The following is a 19,754-nucleotide window of genomic DNA, read 5'->3' on the forward strand; positions in this document are numbered from 1 at the left end:
ACTTCCAGATGGGAACCGAAACGTCTTGATTCTGAAAACAATGTCCAGATGACTACGACTGGAACCTTTTCTACGATCACCTTAGTAAGTTGAATGGCAAATTTGTTAGCAAATAGTTGCCTATTTACACATACAGCAGATATGGAGCAACATTAGCATTCACTTCAGTTAAATTAATTCAGTTCAGTTCACTCACCTTTTAGCTCTGCCTCTGTAAATATCTGCCTCTTTAGCTGCTAAATGCTCCACTATGTTCACCAGCTAGTTGCTAACTTTGTCTGTGTGTTGTTTGGTGATGGGCAGGTCATGTACGGTGGGTTTTTAGAGGGGTTTTTTTTGTTGAAAACAGCTGCTTGCTATATTTAAAAACAAAGGTGATGAGAGCCAAAACAGTAAAGCTGTGGAAGGGAAAAACAAAATTGGGTGTTAAATCTCTGTGTGTTCGTCACAAGAAATACATTTCACATTACACTTAGTCATTTGATCCATTGTACAGCAGCTTTAACCACATAGGTTTACTTGCCTAAACATAACCTTAATAGAAGAGACACCAAATCAGAAGGTGCTCGTATGGGTCATTTTGGAAGGCAATGCCAAACAACCTATTTTGTCATTATATATACAATAATTTATTGTATATGAATTGTATTGTATCATTGAATTTTATTGTTATAGCTTGTCAAGGTGGAGCTAATTTTAACTACTTTATATACTGTTGGGTAGTTATATCTATAAAACCGTCAGTTAATATAAAGTAATTAAAAAATCATAACCCACAAAGTAACTAGTAATTAAAGATGACAGATAAATGAAATTTTAAAAAGTTGTGTAAAAATATTTCCCTCTGAAATCAAGCGGAGTAGAATTATTATATAAATACTTAAGCAAGGTACAAGTATCTCAAAACTGTAAGTGCAGTAGGTGAGTTCCTTTCCACCACTGTCACTAACCAGGTTACTGCCTCACAACAAAGCAAAATAATCTCTGGAGCAGACTGGTGAAAAACCAGATCACAACACTATAGGTAGCAGGATAACATCTCAACCAGTTCTCAAAAATAACATGTCAACATCACGTCTGTGATGAAGACACAAAAATATGTAAAACAAACCATATTTTGGCTTTTGGTGGTTGTTATGTTGACCTGCATGAGTGTCATCATTAGAAACCCGAGTAGTGAGGTCTGTAGGTGGCATAGGGGCAGGAGACCTCACCTATCAATCTCTCTTGTGTTTGCCAAGTGAGCAGAGTGTGGGACAGCAGTTGGTGAGCATGTCATTGTGTGTGTGCGAATTCACTGTATGCACCCGTGTATATGTGTGTGTGTGTGTGTGTGTGTGTGTGTGTGTGTGTGTGTGTGTGTGTGTGTGTGTGTTCGCTGCCAGGAAAGAGAGCCTACCAGCATACGGATCACACTGACTGAAAGATAGGAAGGAAGAAAGTAAGAAGAGCAAAGCCTGGAAATCTTCAAAATGAGAGGGCCTCCTTTGATGTGTGTTTGCATTCCTTTCAGTGTTGGTGAAAGGGGAGCTGTTGAACGGTAGTGGAGGAGAAGAACACTTGAAACTGACCGAGGCGCTAAGAAAAACACACACCGGGTCTCATAACAAAAGTCCTGCAAGCCTGAGATGGAGGGGGTTGAAGGTAAATTAAAGAGAGGAAGAAAGAAGAAAAGACGAGGCAGGGAGACTGTTCTCTTTAAATCAGAGAAAATCTGCTAATGGTGCAAGATAATTACTGACCTGAACTGTAAATTCATTGGTCAAGTGATTATTCTGACTTTCTTGTTTCAAGATAGCTGCATTTTCTCAGAAAAAAACTGTACAAACTAGTGATTCTACACTGGAAACAAGTGGAATTATCTGAATCCCTTTTGATTTTAAGACTGACCTTGGCTGAAGAAAACATAACAGTGACTTTCCCCATTACCTCAGTCTTTTTCCTGTGCCTCAGGTGGTTAACTGGCATGTCTGGATGGTCCATCAGAGTGATGGCTGGTGGAAGAAAATCAAGATGTCTCCTATAAACTGTACTCTCTGTACTGTTAATATTTGCCATCCTGTGCATTAACCCAGCACAAAAAACAGCTTTTTTCTGCTACCTATTTTAGCAATGAATTATTAAATATAACAATTTCATATTCAGCCAGAACGTATTCACGGTCTTCCTGGTGTGGGCAGAATGAGTTTGAAAACAGCATTGAAGAATTTGTCGAATTTATTAAATACAAGACAGTCTTGCACTTGGAAAAAAGAAAACACACAGACAGGTTCTCTTCAACAAACCTCACTTTGAATGTTTGTAAGATAATAAGACATTTCTCAATGGAACACATCTAGTTGTGTGAAGGAAGGAACTAGAACACAGCAGCCTCACTGTAAAACTTAGGGTTACGGTTTCGGATATGGTTAGTCAAGACTTACCTGCAAAAAAAAAAAAAAAACAGCTTTGCATTGAAATGAACTAAATAAATCATTTAAATAATCTGTAAGATTCTTGTTTTAGGATTTTGCTGTTATAGACAGACATTGCTATGGTGTTTTTGAGCTGCACTTCCCAAAAATCATTTGACAACAACAATGAAGCCGATCCTGGGGAATCATTTCCCTCGGTTTTAAAAGTGAGTGAGTTTTGAGGTTGTCTGTTCAACGCCACTTTCTGTGACCGGTCTTGAAAACACCAGATACAGAAGTTTTCATAATGTAGATAGAAGTTAAAGAGGTGATATATCAGGCAGAACATAAAAGGGAAGATTTATTTATCTAACATTTATTTGCAAAATGAGAAATCATCTGATTTCTTGGGAGTTGGTGACTGTGCGTGTTGTAAGTGGGGGTAATCCTACCCTGCTATCTGAAGTCCCCAGCCTGTGGTCACATGGCACTAGAGGGTTTGGTAAGTAGAGGGTGGGGGGAGAGGGCCTTATCCTGTTCGTGCCGCAACGGGCTGCCCAGCCAACCAGAAGATGAGAAAAGAAGTGCACCCTTGTTGTTTGTTCGCCTTTGGCCCCTGCCATCTGTCCGCTTGGTTCCTGACACCTGTACCAGCCTGTCAGAGCTGGGCTTCACTGTCATCGGGGGCAACGCGGGTCTGGCCTGTAGGGAGACACCGGGTGGGGGTAATGTATCAGCTCCACAGAATTAAGGAAAGAGGTGGGTGGAGGGGGTGAATTTGGGGCCATTTCTTGAGAAATGAACTCAAATCTAGCAGTTTGACTTGGACAGTTTTTAGATCAGTCCCCTAAACTGCACCTGCTGGTATCTTTTTCATTTTTAGGTAAATGACCTTTACAGGTGCTTGTACCCCATACCTCTCTTCATCAAAATATTGGCTCGAGGTTAAGAGGCAGTTGGAAAGCAAATAGTTGGCATGCTGTAAAAGCATGGAAACAGCTATTAATGTGGTGCCAGATGTTCATCAGATGGTAATGTTAAGGGGAGGATTCTCAGTTATTTTTAAGGGGTAGGCTGCTTGAAAGGCAGACTCTGTTGCTGTGAGCACTGGTGTGTTCATGGGCACATCTTATCTGGGCCAAGCGGGTCCACTACCAAAAAGAGCCTGTTTTGTGGTCAACTCTGAATAAGATAAAAGCCCATTAAAGAGCACATTAAATTCTATCACGAAGGTGATGTCAGAGTGACGGAGTTCTCCAAGACAAGACTCGAGGACGTTTTGGCACCAGGAAAAAAAGAAACAGATGCAGCCTAAACCTGTTAGTCACCCACCTCTAATCGGCTTACATTGGCTCAGTGACAGGCGACTGGCACCTTCGAAGGGTCACAGACATGGCTGCTAATACACACACCTCACAATAAAGGATGACATGTTGGATATCCACATGAAACCAAAAGCATTTCACACATTTGTCTAGTGGTAATCTCTATAAACAGATATCTGCATATGAATGCAGAATCTGTAGGCAAGGGACAAGATTTTGGTATTGGAAGTGTTCTGGTTTCCGTTTGCAGTCTGTTTGTAGTCTGAATTGTATTGACCAATCACATTTGAGCGGGCTTTGGTTGCATGCAGGTAAACAGTCCGTGTGGAGAGCAAAAGAGGTGGAATGCATTGGAACCCATCAGCTATGGTCTGAAGATGATTTAGCTTTTTATCAATGTTGAAACCCTAGAGATTAGCTTTTCATTAGCTTTTTTTTTAATTCATCTGCATTCAAATCATCGTCAGTCGATAGCCAATGAGTTTGAGATTGTTAATCGAACTGTAAACAATGACCGGCGCACAGTAGAGGAAGTCTTGGCCGCTGGCTTCACCAGAAGCCCCGAAACATTGGCCGTTGTCCCCAGAGGCTAAATCATCGTCAGATGATAGCCGACGGGTTCTGAGATTGGTCTAGCGGTAACCAGATCACTGAACAATTACTTTTTCCTTTGAATGACATCATTTTCAGCACTCATAACTATGTGTTTGCGTTTACATATTCTCGTACCCTCTAGTATTACAAAGAGTGTGTTTTTAATGTGTTCCTTTGATCCTTCAAAAAATTTGTGGTGTTTCTAACAGCCAAAAATCAGCAGTGAAAATGTATGTATTATTTAGATTGCGTTGTTGTTTGTGTCCTTTGGGCACGTCAAGTCGTAAACACTTGTTTTATAAGACTTGAGACTGCAAAATTGTTTCTTTGGTATGTTTGAGTAAAGTTTTAATCAGCTGACTTCCCATAGCTGCCAGCAGGTGTGAGGAGCGAACTGAAGTGCTTCATTTGGATGCCCCCAAAGCATTCAGATGCATACTAAAATGATGTGTTTTTCACTTTTCCAAAGATTTCCTTTGCCTCGCACCTGTGAAATATGAAGTCACCGCCTCTGATTACATCCAGTTGCTTGGTCTTGCCATAATGTCATCTCAGCATTCTGTCAAAGCACACAGACATTTTCTCGTCAGTGTCTGAAAGCAGGCGGAAAAGCAATAACCACAAGCTAGCTGGAGAGTGTGGAAGGAGTTCTCAGACCCAGGCCGGGACTGGGTCTTGTTTGTTCTGGGCAGAGGATGATCTTGTAGGTCCCACCAAGTCAAACAAGTGGCACGTTGCCAAGTCATCGAGCCATTCACACATGAGGAGGTATTGACACAGTGTGTACAGCTAAAACCTCAGTGCAAAGGTCCACTCGCGTTTACAATTGGAACATAAGAGCACTGTGAACTCATTACATCAAACTGAGAAACCTGTGTGTGTGTTTAGGGCCTGACCTGACGTTAGTTACACTGACAGAATAAATACATAGACACCTATGGAAAAATCACAGTGTAAACATTGTAATACAATTTTTGTTACTACATTTTTTTTTTTTTTTAAAAAAGGATAATTTTACTCTCTTACTTTCTAGATGGTCTGGTATTTGACAAAAAACTGAAACATTTAAAAATATTTTTTTAGATTTTATATTTAGCTTAAATGAGAAGGAGAGGAATGTGTGAAGATGCAAAGTGGTGTACTATTACCTTTGTCTATTAGCACAGTGTTTGTCAAGATGCCTTGCTGAAGGCAAGCCCATGTCAGGTGTACGAGCAGTTTTGTGGGTGAAAAGCAAGACTTTTAATACAAATGTTATTTCAGATGTAAGTGTTTATCTTCAGCATTCCTGACTCACATCTCTGGTTCTAAGAAAGTTTCTATAGTTAGCAGACATCCTGACATCACTTCCAGGCCAGCCGTTGCTCCACTGGCGTCTGACTCAAAGCGATCTCTTACCGAGGTTTCTGTAATCTGTCTTTGTAAAAAATTAAACGTGTTTCTGGGGTTCACTATCCATATTCAAAGGTAAATGAATATGTACCACAGCACTTGTAATTAGAAGGTGACACCTTCCTGAAATTAACAAGGTTCAGCGGTTAATTTGTTAGTATACAAAAAACTACAGCTCCCATGAACATTTACTTGCGTGTCAGTGTGTGTACTTGTGTCATCGTAACTGGGTTTATTCCATATCCGTGATATCCACCAACACAAATGTAATATTTCCAGCTTTTGTTATTTAAAAAATCTTTTTCTAGACAGTGAGTGAACCACACAACATATTGTTGAGTAAGGTTAGGTTCCAAGGATGGTTTTTCTGTAATGTGCATCATTACAAATGTCAGTGTGATTTTAAATAAGTTTTGTACTTCTGGAACAGAACCGCTTTGGCTCTCTATAGGTGTTGCTCTGTGTTCAGCCATGTTGGCGATCACTGCTACTGATAACTATTCATTTCTCACTGTCATTGCTTCAAATAAGCCACTGTTTTTGCTGCTTGAGATTTAAAATGCATTACTTCAGTTTTTGCACGGCCACAGTCAATATCAAATATTTTACCTAACATTAGTGTCTCTCTTGCCTCTCCAGGTTGTGACGGACATTGAAGAGCAGCATGGAGACTTCAGCTCCAACAGCCACTGAGAAGGAGTGTAAGGGTTCAGGTCTGGATGGAAGCAGCTTCTCAGAAATCCCAAAGAAGCCCTCGCCTACCACTCTGACCAGAGGTACAGCTATTGTCCAGTGCTCTTTTCTCATTTACCCTTTATACTAGATATTTGACATAGGGTGGACATACAGTAGGTATTACACATAATAGCTGCAGAATAAAAGTCAGTAAGGTCATTTAGTAATTTGGTGAGAAACCAGCAGCACTTCAGCTCTGTTCATTTTAAATGCTAGTAGCACTCCTGTATCCTTTTGTTTTTCTGTAGGGTCATGTACTCAGGTACAGTGCAGTATACTGAAACATTATGGCTACTCACAGAAGTAGCTGGGTGGCACATGAAAAGAGTTAGACCAAGAGATAGGGCCACATGTTTCAGAGATGTCAGAGAATGGGTGATGAAAAAATGTTATAATGAGGTCGAAAGACCTTGTTCTCACCTCCCGAGTGTAAATTTCATGAATTACTAAAAACGGCTGGCATAGCAGTGGACAACATGGTGTATCAGAGGCCTTGGATAAAGGCTGGGAGGAGGGAAGCAACTTTGAAATGCTAAGAAGATGTTGAATGACATTGTGGCGTTAGCAGTATTTGTGCTTAATGATGGGCTTGGTGGCCTGCCACGAGAGGAGCCATGAGCATTAATTGTTTAGGGATGCAGGGTGAGAAACTAGGACGTTTCAGTGCGCCCTCCCTGGCACCTCCACAAAGAGGACGCAAGTTTTTCAAACCAGCAAAGAAGAAAATATTGTGCTTGCCATGATATGAATTATTCAGTCATTTACGAGCATTGTGTGTCATGTAGGCTGTGGGGGATGTTCATAACCTTGCACCACTAGTCTGCCTCCATCACGGGTTATTTGTGCATGTGAGGTAACACAGAGGGTGCAGGGTGTGCAAGATTCCCACTATAAAGAGGTCATCATTAAAAGATGAGAGCTCATGTTTTCATTAGTGAATGTGTGATGAAAACTCCTCATAATGAGGTTTGAGGACCTTGTTCGGGCCTCTGAGGTATTCAGTGTTATAAATTACTAACGCCTGCTGTTGGAGATGGCTGATGGACACTGAAACCCCTCAAGAAGACACACTGGCATCATCTGAGGGGCCACTGCAGGAACATATCATTCAAGCAGTTTTACTGTTTAATGAAGGGCCTGGTGGCCTGCCATCACAAAGCTCACTTTGTCTCACAGGGGAACAGTAAAAGTAGGACATTAGTATGTCATTAGATAGTTTTAATGCTCTGCTTTTGTTTTCAATTTGATTATTCCTTCTTTTTATTTGAACTGGTTCTCAAATTACTATGCATGTGGAAACAAAAATATGGGGCAAATGTGAATAAATCAAGTAGCTTGGAAATATTCTTTGTAAAATGTCACAAACTGTCTTTCTTAAAGGTCCTCTTTTATTCAGCTTTCTTGTATTTGAAATGGAATTGCAAAGTACTCCAAACCATACAGACTACATTATAGTTTTTAATCTTGAAAATGAAACTGTGCAATAAAAATAGTGTAACTTAAGCAGAAACATCCCGAGAACATCTTGTTCACCCTAATCTGTTGTCAGCTGGCCACGAATCTCATAACTTGTTTCAGGAGAGCTCACTTCGCTTGTGTTTCATGGAGACATGCCTTACCCTGTTGAACTTGTCTGTGTCTCTGAGCGTGAAGACATAATGGAAGTGTGTCTGGCCATTAGTGCAGGGTGTGTGTCATGGTCCAAGGGGAAGTAGAGGAAAGAGGACAGAGGCCAGGGATGCCGGTCATGTCGTGTTCAGTCCATGTGATAGGAATCAGGGTTCTTTCTCAGAGCCTTGTTAATGGTTTTAAATGGGCACCCACATTTTGTGTGACAGCCTGCATCTGTCTCGCGGCTACAGGACGTGCTTCCACAGGCTCGCCACGCAACCTGACTCCCAGGCCTCAGGATTTACGAGTCTGTGTAGGCTTGTGCTTTACCATGTCAGAGTAACATGTGTTCAGATTAGGTGCCCGCTACCAGGACTGTAAAACATCTCATGGTTTCAAAGGAATACCTGTGATTGATGCACACCCCCCCCCCTCCCCTCCTTACGTCACACCAAAGACTAGCATGTGGACGCTCAGATGTGCTGTATTTGGCTGTCTTCCCCTGGCCTTGACTGAGGAAGAGCGACGGTTCAAACACAGATCTGCCATCTTGTTGTTTTACGACTCTTATTATATTCTGAGAAAGTTTGCCAAAGAGAATTTTTCCATCATCCCTCACTTTGGTGTTGACTGTACGAGGCCAGTGGAGCAGACAAGCTTGGTAACACTCTGATTACTTCTGCCTAACCAGTGTGCTATATTCATCTTTCTTAGAGTATGGCCGTAGCTTGTGAACTCCCGACGGAGATTGATGTTCTTCAGCATAAAAAACCACATAGTCCACAGATAATTATTCACACTTTTGATGTATCTAAGGAGGATGCCAATGAGAGGCACCACAAAATAAAATTCCTCACCTTTGTCAACACTTGCTGTCTCACTTGTAATCAAACAAGAATACAGCACTAAATCACCCAATCTCCAGTTTTTCCACATGAAAATGGATCAGCCACAAGACTCAGTGGAGTGGTCACAGTAGCGCAGATGGATGAAGAGGAGAAGTCTGGTATATTTACTCTCGCAGGGAGTAGCGCATAGCCATGTGTTAATCATGGCCATCATGGGTAAGTCTTAGATGGAGGGTCTCCACAATGGTCTCCGCACTGGCCACAGGGCCTTTCTCTGGAGGGTGCTCTGGAGCGGGTCACGCCCCCACCCCCCACAGAGAAAAATGTCCCAGAGAAAAATAGACCCCCGCCTCTTCTAGCTCTCTCCCCGTCCACAGGCCTACTCCAAAGGGACAGCCACTAATCTTCCTGAGAAAGAGATTTCTGCCTTTGCTCTTACGCTGCTGTGGTTCCACAGACCGGGTGAGAGGTGGAGTGGGGGTTGGGGCTCAGTGGCCAGGGTTATGCAGGGATGACCGCATTCATGCCACACTGTGCCCCCTTTTAATTTAACTCCTTGGCCCTCCAGCTTAGTTGAAACAATCATATAATTCACCTCCTGATGCCTGAAGTATTCTACTTAGAAAAAAAAGAAAACTGTAGTTCTTCACAGTGGCCATGAGACTCCGTAACATCCGGACGAGTGAGTTGTACTTTGACCAAGGCACACAAACTTGTGGGTTAAGTGTGCAGCACAATGCAACTTTATGTATTTTTCCTATTTAAAGATATGTTGTAGATTGAGTTACAAGGCTATACATGCAAGAAACACCTCCCCTGGCTCCTAAAGCCTCCAAACATGTTATGAATTTCATTTTTAACAGCCCAAAGTACACGTTCGTATTGCCAGTGTTGAGAAAGAATCAGCTCTATCAGGTGTCATCTACAGTAACATTTTGTAACAGCATATCAATAATGCCTTTCCTGATACTTGAGAAGACCTGCAAGCAACAAGCTTACAGGAAGGCCTATTGACCAAGTCCCAATGTTGTTTATTTTCCTGTCAGGGTCTATAGCCATACACTATCAGGAACTCACTGCTGTCCTCCAAGAATGTCTTCAAGAGAGGCCGATATTGTTTCTGTCCCGGAATGACTTTCAATTTATGGCCTTCTCTTACCAAACTTATAGCTTCATCATCTGCAGAGTCAGTTTACACCTAGATTTTGTGCCTGATATGTCCAATATGTGCCCTAACTTGGGACATGACACATCTAATGCAACATTACATCCACTTTTTTTCATTCACAGCCTGCTTGAAAAAAACCTTTCTGAAATACTTGAATGGCTGACTGGCTATCTGGGTTACAGAGATCAGTGCTTGCAATAATTCATGTGGCTTTTTTAAACAGTTAACTCGGTTGCTTTCCAGTGCACCCCTCAACTCCCCGCCCAGCTTTCATCTTTGCATCTCTTTCTCTGTGTCTTTATCTCTTTATCTAGAGTTGCATTTTGTTCACTGGCTGGCCAAGACTAGATTTAAAGATTAGATGCTAAGTGAAAGCCGAAGGGGGACATCTTGTGTTTTCATTGTTTTTTGGCCTTGCTGATTGCTGTGTAAAAGCCAAAAACACAGGTTTTTGAGACTTGAGTACTCGCTGAAGTTGCTGCCTTTATCATCACTCATTACAGGGCGTTCTCATCACAGCTGGCCTACATACTAAGAGAAGGGAACTGCAGTAGGAGGCAGTGTGGTTCTCCTCCAGTGATCAGTAGCAATTGTTCACAAGGGTTTTGAAGAGTAATATACATGTATTATCATAACTTTTTTAAATATTTTATTTAAAACTAAATTATACATAAGTTCCCTGGATTCGTTTTTATGTTTACTTGAAATAAGTAAGCAAAGAAACCCCACGCTGAATCCAACCATAGAGTTCAGAGGAATTCTTAACAAGTTGAAAGCACTATAGAGACTTGTCTTCCTAGTTTTGAAAAAGAATATCTCAAGACAAATGTTTATTTTAGTGAATGCTTAGAAGATAGTCATAAAGGCAAATATTAAGCAGCCTATTCTTCAAATTGTATTTTCTGAGCCAATGTCTATAGTATGTTGACTGAAAAGAGGACTGACAGCATTTGGCAGGTCTCTAATGTGGTTATGAAACATAAATCAGGCTCAAATGAGAGGACATTTCTGATATTGGTTGTTTCTTTGGAACGCTCTGCCTTTGCTTCAAAGTCTCCAGAGTTAAAAAAGCAACTTGGTATGCTTTGGGCAATGTCTGCGAATATAAATCTCTCTGTACCAGAGGCGTCTACACACAGGGCCCAAAGACAACATGTTACATTCCTTGCCATTTACAAGCAGTGGGAGAGGAGGTGGAGGCAATATATGGATGCTTTAGGGGATTAACCAACACCCCGTCATTCAGCTTTCTCTCCCCATCCCTTGAGTCGCTCCCTTCTCCCTGGCTTGTACTTCCCTTTTTCTTTTTGTGCTTCATCCTCTCTTAAACAGAAAGCTCTTTCCCAGCATGCAGGGTGTAATCCATGTCACTGCCTCTAAGACACTTCCTGCCTGTTTTGTTTGTTGAAATGATGAGAATCAGCCCAATCAGGTGCCTAGCTCTCTCCTCTAAGGTGTCGCCTCAGGCAACCGCTTTCTTTTGACAGGAAGACGCCGCATTTCATTAAAGAAGTTGTTGAAAGTCCATGCCCGTGCATTTCTATGGTGTGAACCCTCAATCTCCCTGACCCAGTGTAACCCTCAGTATCCATCAGACTTGAGCCACCAGTCTGCCAGCCTCGGCTACTTTCGTCCGCTAATGTAGCCCTAACACTCACAGTTCAAGTGAAGCAAAATAAACGTTTGAGGAGTTTAGACGTGGTAAAACAAAAATGTGTGCTAGCTGTAAACACGGGCGGGAGGCGCTTATGTAAACAGGCCTTGTTCCTATGGCTGAGTTGGTCTAGAGGCAGACAGTTTGTGGTCACGCTCTTCCGGTTCGTATCCTCTAACCCCCTCCCACACCACCACCATCCCCCCGTCGCCTGCACACACAGCTGTGGTCCGCCCTCGTAGAAACGCTGCTGGAGGAAAAGAATCAATCCCAGTGCTGCACGAAGCAAAAAAGCCCACTCACCCATGATAAGAAGTGCATGTCTGCAGTTACTCAGGCATCAGCCGAGAATATATAAAACAATATACACCTCGGAAAGTTTAAATCAACATATATTTCTCCAGGGGAGAATGTCCGTGCGTTTTATTAAATGTTCCAGACTTCTACTCTTAAGTTCCTCTTAACAGCCACAGTTCAGTTGTGTCTCAACCCAAGTATGCCAGTGGATAGTCAGTGTCTTTACAATTAATGCCTGGTGTAATTGTGTTGTAGCTGCCTCAGAAGACAAGACGAGGAAATAGATTTTTGCCATCAGTGAAATTCCTCCAGAGGGAAACGCTGCTTCTTGTAATTACAGATCTAAGGTTTCACTGCTGCTGCTGCTCTCCAGCCTCTGCTAGCATTTAGCATCACTGAGAGCTCTGAGGCATATAGAGCCAGACTTGTTCATACATATCACCTGCCAGCCAGTGTAAGTGAAATGAACTGGGTTAAAACTTTTAAAATGGTCATGGCAAAAAACAATACCAAACCATCCTGCCCAGTCAGCGGCTAGGTTTGCAGCAGAGGCGGTGGAATTCCATAAACCTTTATGAAAAAATAAACTTTTACTATATACTTTTATGGACACTGGCCGTCCCCTATGGCCTCATTCCAAGGACAGGACGCAGACGAGTCGCAGTAAACCAAGCGACCAGCAAAATAAGCAGATGCCTAAGTAAATACAGTGGACATAGGTATAGCAAACGAAATCTGTCCTTGCCCACATTTCACTGGCTCTTGTCCTAACATGTCCGAAATACAGGGTCAGAGAGGAAAAATTGAAAGGTTTCCCAAACAAATGTCACATATCCAACTTATCCAACATATCATTTTTGCTTCCTTTTTGCAGTTTATTATTGAATTTCTTACTACATGTTAAACCTATTATAAAGTCAAAAATTAGAAGCAGTATGTATGACAAAATCATCTCATTTCAAAGGTCAACACAGAGATTTCAGTTGCGCCTCACCATCTTCTTCAAATGGAGCTGGCTCAGGTTTCATCTTGTGACCTCGGTGGAATGTTGGTCACATGATAACAAGTGGACACCAAAGACCATGCTTGAACTGCGACAGATTAAAGAAATGGTTTGGGGAAATATGCTTATTCGATTTCTGCCTGAGAGTGAGATGAGAACATTGATATCAGTCTCATCTCTGTGTTAAATACGGCGCTAGAGCCCAGAAGTGATTAGTTTAGCTCAGCATAAAGACTGGAAGCAGCAAGCCTAGCTCTGTCCAAAGTCAAAAACAATACACCTACATAAATATAGAAATGTAAAAACAACAATTTGTGGTTTTGAGAGGACTATTTCTTGGCAAATAACATCCAGGCGCAGTGACTTTTGGAAGTCTTTGTCGTCCCTGTGAGAGTGCCAGTGTTTGTGTTCATGAGATACATGTTTATTTGTGAGCTTTCGAGGTGCTGGTAGGTGTATTTTCTAACTCTGGAGTGAGCCGAGCCAGCTGTTCCTGCCTGCCTCCAGTCTTCACTCCAGCTCCGTGCTTAATGCACAGACATGAGATCTCCATCTTCTCATCTCACTCTTCTCATCTCACTCTCCCTAAAATGCCCAACTATTCCTGGAAGATCTCCCCACTCATATACAACCACTTGTTATCACATGACCGCTACCTGGGCTAGCTCCATTTGCTGAGCATGCACTTGTTATCACATGACCGACATATCACATTTATGTCACCTAATGAAGACTGTGAGATGCGGTTGTACGTTCTGATAAGTGAACTTTAAGTTGAATTTATTTGGTCAGACATAATAGAGAAGGAATTCCATTTAGAGTCTAGTTTTCCTGCACTGTTCCTCTTTAACCATCCAGCACTCCGGGATAAAAAAGGATTTTCAGCCAGCCATAAGCATCCATTTGCTACAGTGTCATATTCTTTGTGAGAAAGTGCTTCAGGACTATGCTACTATTAGTTACACTGCTCTGTAATCACAGCAAAGCCTGTCATAAGGCCATTGCATGGTTGTCATGGTCCCTCGAAAAAAAAGCAAACAAAATGCTGCCATATGGAAAACTGATTTGTAATGTCATTCATCATACAGCTGCAGGAAATATGCCGGGAGAAACGAGAATAAAGACAGTCGTTCTGTAACAGCTGGGTTGCAACAGATGATTGAGTGCTATCCCTGGATGGGGTTGGCAGGGTAGATTTTTTTTGGTTTGAAAGAAGCCACTACGTTTCTAGAAACAGGATGTCTGAGATTTGCATCTTAGATTCTCCTCATTTCAGCTTACCCAAACATTACATTTGCCCCTTGGCCGATACTTTTACTTTAGGGCCATTTTTAGCTTGGATGGCCTCAGTCCAATCCATGAAGGTGGTGGTAAACATACAGCAAAGTAGTTTTTGCAAAATATAAAAACACAGTTGAATAAAGAGTCATTATGACTTTCTTTGTTTTTGTGATTACACTTTAAACTGGGAAGGATATGTAAAGATTTAAAAGGCAACCTGAGACTCATAGAGAAATCATAAATAACACCGAGCGATAAATGTTGCTAAGAGAAAATGTGAACTGAGCGGAAATGAGAAGCCTCTTCACGAGGCAACGTGTGATGTTTTGGTCCAGTTGCAGGCGAACAAAGAATTAGACAAGTTTGACTTTCATGCATATGGTGTTAAAAGTCATTCATTCATAGATACCAACAATGAGAATATTCTGAAACTCTTTTCTGTCAAATAAACATCCATAACTCCTGAATTAAAGTTTTGTTCTATGAAGATACAATTATACATCCTCATTTTGCGATGCAGCAAGGTTCATCACTTTACTTTGGTTTCATTACATAAGTGGAGGGAGGCAGCTGTCTAACAAACAGTCTATGAATGAAAAGCGTTTATTGAATGAAAGCCTGTGCGTGTTAGTATAGCGTGGAGGCCTGTTGTGTTCTGTTTGCCAGGTGATTTTTGGCTGTGGCTTCAAAGAGCAGTGGGCTCGTCCCCTGGCAGCAGCGAACACAGGCATGTTCACGGCAGACATGGATCTGACGTGCACAGGACCGCAAGCAGACCGCTTGTCAGCTTGACCACCGTCATCATATACATTTTGAATTTGTCCAATGATTTGTAGAAGTTGTTTCAGAAAGAGACAATCGAATTGTCTCAGCACAGTAATACTTCAGTTGAAATGAAAACCATGCTTTATTCCACTATTCCACGCTTGTTCCACAAACCCAGTGGTAAAACGATTTAGTCGAGTGACAGAAGATTGTCAAACATTTACATTTAAGTCATTTATCAAGAAAAAACTCCCAACATTCTCTGGTTCTAGTTGCTCAAATGGGACAATTTGCTTATTTCCCTGTTTTTTATCATTGTAAATTGAATACTTGGTGGTGTTTCGACTGTTAGTCTAAAACAAAACAGAACAGGCAATATGAGGACAAGCTGGCTCTAGGAAATTGTGTTGGTAATTTTCAGATTAGATTTTCAGATGAGCATTTTTTCGAACAGATTACTGAATAATGAAAACTATCATTAGTTTCAACCCTATACTTACATTCACACACGTTCACCATGTACCCAGCAATACCCTTTAAGAGTACATCCACACTAAAGCTGTATTTATATTTGACGCAAGGGGTTAACTGTGGCCTCAGACACCTATGGTGTAAGTTTTGATTTATAATTCAGGGTAGAATTTCACCTGTTGATAGCGCCACCGCTGGACTAAATGGATATATTGTATGTGATCCAGCCATATTGTGCTGTAATTATATTCCCCACAGTAACTGTGTTTACATTCTTTCATTTACTTTGTGATACAAGTGACGGTGGGAAGGTCCGCTGAGTTTCTTAGTGAAAATGAGACCAGCCACCATAATTAAGTACTGTCATTCACTATGCCATAGCTACACATAACCCCTTAATGCACAACTATAAATCCAGCTTAAGCGGGTTAAATTTTAAAACGTGTCTTTTTTTCTTTAGATTTTGTCCTTCCATCCACACTAAGCTGATATTTTTCTCTACCAATTTAACCAGCGGAGACTCCGCCGAATACCCGGTCTGTCCCACTCCTTCCCAGATGTTGGCTGTGATGCACAGTCTTGTTGTTTGCTGACCGAAAGAAGGAGAAGAAAAAGACATTTAGTTGTCTTCCTATTGTTCAGGACTTTCAGTGTGGACAAAGAGCTTTATGAACAACCTTTGTGAAGTCCTAGTGTGGACAGAATCTTCAAATTTAGCCAGTTTAGTGTGGATGTGTAGTCCGACATCACCTCTTGACCTTGGTGGCTTAACGCAGCCGGTCTCCACATCGTTGTCTTATCACAGATTATAAGGTTGGAATCAACTGTCATGGTAAAAGATATTACTGTCTGGCATGCTGTGGCATGGTGCTTCTTCAGTTAGCACACTCAAGCAATTTCATTCCTAAATGCACAGCAAATCGTAGCAGTCACACCTCCCAAGGGTACTTTTTTATATCCACAGATAGCTTGGTCATTCGTACATCACAGTCATATTTATTTGTCACCATCTTGACTTTATAATAAATGGACAAAAAGTGTAGTAGCATGTGTAGCTCAGCTAAAACTAATGAAAGACACATTTTCTAAACATGTGCACTGGCAAGAATTGTGTGTGTGTATCTGCGAGTGTAGTGCACATTCTCTGAGTGTTAGCTTTGGCAAAACAGGTTTGAGATGCTTAAGTGATAAAGGTACTGTAAATCCTCTTTATTCAGCAGAGTTGTAGTCTTAGAGAGAATCTGGCCCATCTGAAATTCCCACGGAACAAAGAGGGAGGCAGGGGGAGGGAGGGGGTGACAGAGAGAGAGGGAGGAGAGGGTATTCAGCTGAAGAAGGGGTATTGTTTACATATCAAGACACTTCCTCTAACTCCCAGGAAAAGCAGTAATTTACCTGGCAAGGTTTTACTGTTTAATTTCTCCATTGTGCAGGGGGATAACCCCTTAATTATAGAGGAGGAAGTAGCCCTAAGCCCCGGACAGAGGGTGAGGGCTCACAGAGAGCCTCAGTGAGTTTTGGACCCCCTCTTCCCCAGCCTCGATCTGGATTTCTCACCCCCCCCCCTTTGCTGTGGCCATTTTGCCTGTTCATTAGCACTAGTGGGGAGTCTGGGCGCTTGCCAATTAGTGCTCCTCTCCAAATAATATTTACTTGCGTGAGGCCAGACCAGCTCTACTGGGGGGTTGGCACAAGCTGCCAAAACCCAGGGGACCCTTACTCTTTACAGACTGGAAATCACTTCATAAAATCATCCCAGCTTTTGGAACATTTAATGCAAAAGCAATCTCATAACAACTTTGGTAATTAACATCCAGACTGTAAGTAAGCCATAATGACATAAAGACATGAGCAAATATTGACCAAAGTTATAAATGTTCCGCGAAGTGTATAGGGTCAAATATATGGATACTGCAAAACTAACCATCAACAAGTTATTACGGTGTGTTTTCAGTCTGAAGAACTGTGCCAAGGGTTTGGGTTTTTCACTTCTTTTAAATGCAGTTTAACTTGAAGTGACAAGTGCCAAAAACCTTAATGGAGATTATTTTTCTCAAGACATTTTCACATGATTTAGGAAAATTCTGGGAGCAAGTTGTGTTTTAAGGCAGGTGAGACTATCTCGAACAAATTACAGGTGAAACACTTGGTAGATTATCAATTAGTAATTCGACAGAAAATTTCTGACATTTTGTGGACCACACAATTAATTGACAAAGTAACCTGCAGATTAGTCAATGATGGAAAATAATCATTAGTTACAACCATAAAACAAATATTGTTCCAGTTTAAAGCAAAGGAAATCCTTGCTTCATGCTTCACACTTTTCTGGCTCTCCCTAATCCATTAGAGCATCTACACAAATCTCAAGAGATCTGGCATTTTATTGAATCAGGCCAATCATTTTTTTGTTCTTGTTTGCATGCTAAAAGTTGAGGTTTTTGTGAAAGCTTTGTTTAGTATCCTGTAAGGTGTCTTACTGCACTGTTAGAATATACTGACCAACTCTTGCAAAGGAAGCTGCAATAGAGCTGTTTTTGCAGGTGTGCCTTAAGTTAAGTCAATACTAGACAGCTTGTGATTTTGTGAAATAAGCCTAGTGCATATCGTGTGTGTGTGTGTGAGAGAGAGAGAGAGTGTGTTATCCTCACTGGTTAGTGTTTAGCTTCGGCAGCTTGTCATAGCTGTAGAGACAGTGTAATTGCCCCAGAACTTGGCTGTGGCAGATAGAGTAACAACAATAATAAAAGGTCTTCATTTTGGGTGACTCACCTCTCCTCACGGCTGGACTGCCAACGGGAAAAGTTTACAAAACTAACATATTTATCAATCATTTCTTGCTGTATTTTTATGGTAAAGAGTTTGAGAAAGATTATATTTGTGTTTCAGCTTACACACTGGTATGTTTTACACACTAGCAATTTGTGTTGCCCTTGCCACTCTTGAGTCTCCACTGGGAGAAGGGGGGGGGCGTTCTGTAGGCTCATGTTCAGCAGAGAACGCCCTGACAAATATTTTCCTTTATAAAATTATTGCTGAAGGACTCAGACTGAATACATTCTGATTTAACTTTGGAGGTGTAGAAGCCAGTGTTGTCCAACTTTAAGATAGTCTTGGACATAATTTTAGTTCAAATCAAAATTTACAATGCATTTAATGCTAATAACTCATTGTTTCTTTAAAAGCTGCCAATGCAACAATATTCCTCCTTTGCTCTGCCCTCCTCCACCCATGCTTAATATAGACATAACTACAACTCTGATCTTTGTGAAAGACAAGCATCTTTACACTTATTAAGCCCCGTCTTTTTCTTCCACTCTCTAACTTTCTCTCTCCCTCCTCCTCCCTTCCCACTCTCTACTGCCACACAGTTACTAGCACCATTAGGCTGTCATAACACGGCACATATAACCTGAGGTGATCCCAGGACTGAGTGAACCGAACATCCCCGAGGGCAAGGCGCTGCGGCAGCCAAACAGGATTGCTACCTCATGGTCTTGGGTGATGGGTACCACATGTAAGCAGAGGCAACCGCTGGTCCTAATAGGAGCTGACAAGTGGCGGTCTGACAGGGATAGATCAGATGGCTTGGGCTGGTTTATCGCTATAGAAACAGAGCTCTGTTTCTATAGGTCCTGTGGCAGAGTGGTTTGCTTTAAAAAGAGTCTTTGTACAGAACAAACACTCACTCATGGTTCCCTTCCTGCTTGGTCTCCCCATCATTCTAGACCTACACTGGCTAGGTAGACGTGCATGCTGGAATTCATATGGTCCCTCGTCTTTAACTAATCCTTTTAATTAAAGGGTCCTGTGAAGTTTTAGACCTCCAGAAATGCTATGGAGCTGTTCTTCTATAAGTGGGTCCCCGTTTGATTATCTCGTGTGTGTGTGTGCACAAGGATGCACATGCATGCACACAGTTGATGCGTACACCGTCCAGCCAATGGTTTCACACTATTCCACTGATCTACAGGTGGCGGTAACATGCCAAGATGTGCAGCAATACACCAACAAAGACACTGTGACACTTATAACACCACACAAGAAGACATGCTGTCACCAATATGGGGGGACAGTGGTGTTTTCTGACATGGTGCATCTCATGAAAACGTATCTCAAATGTTGTGTGGGCTTACATTGAAAACAGTAGTATTACGACGAGTACTTTGTATGCAGCTGGTGTGTTTCACCTCCACAGCCTGCACGTTTTGCTACAA

The 19,754-nt window shown here is 41.7% G+C and overlaps 1 protein-coding gene across 2 annotated transcripts in view; it reads left to right on the forward strand.

The window, feature by feature from the left end:
• The window catches only part of gli2a (GLI family zinc finger 2a), an 88,056-nt gene that overhangs the window by 13,147 nt on the left and 55,155 nt on the right, over window positions 1-19,754 (forward strand). Inside the window, exons 2-3 of one of the 2 annotated variants that reach the window (XM_044216611.1) lie at window positions 1,514-1,644; window positions 6,344-6,480. In XM_044216611.1, the coding sequence (XP_044072546.1) occupies window positions 6,369-6,480 (112 nt within the window). In that variant the 5' untranslated portion in view covers window positions 1,514-1,644; window positions 6,344-6,368. The remainder of the gene's footprint in view (window positions 1-1,513; window positions 1,645-6,343; window positions 6,481-19,754) is intronic. The other variant, XM_044216610.1, reaches the window with a different exon arrangement.

The sequence above is a fragment of the Siniperca chuatsi genome, linkage group LG12 (genome assembly GCF_020085105.1).
Source record: "Siniperca chuatsi isolate FFG_IHB_CAS linkage group LG12, ASM2008510v1, whole genome shotgun sequence".
NCBI classification, from domain to species: Eukaryota; Metazoa; Chordata; class Actinopteri; order Centrarchiformes; family Sinipercidae; genus Siniperca; species Siniperca chuatsi.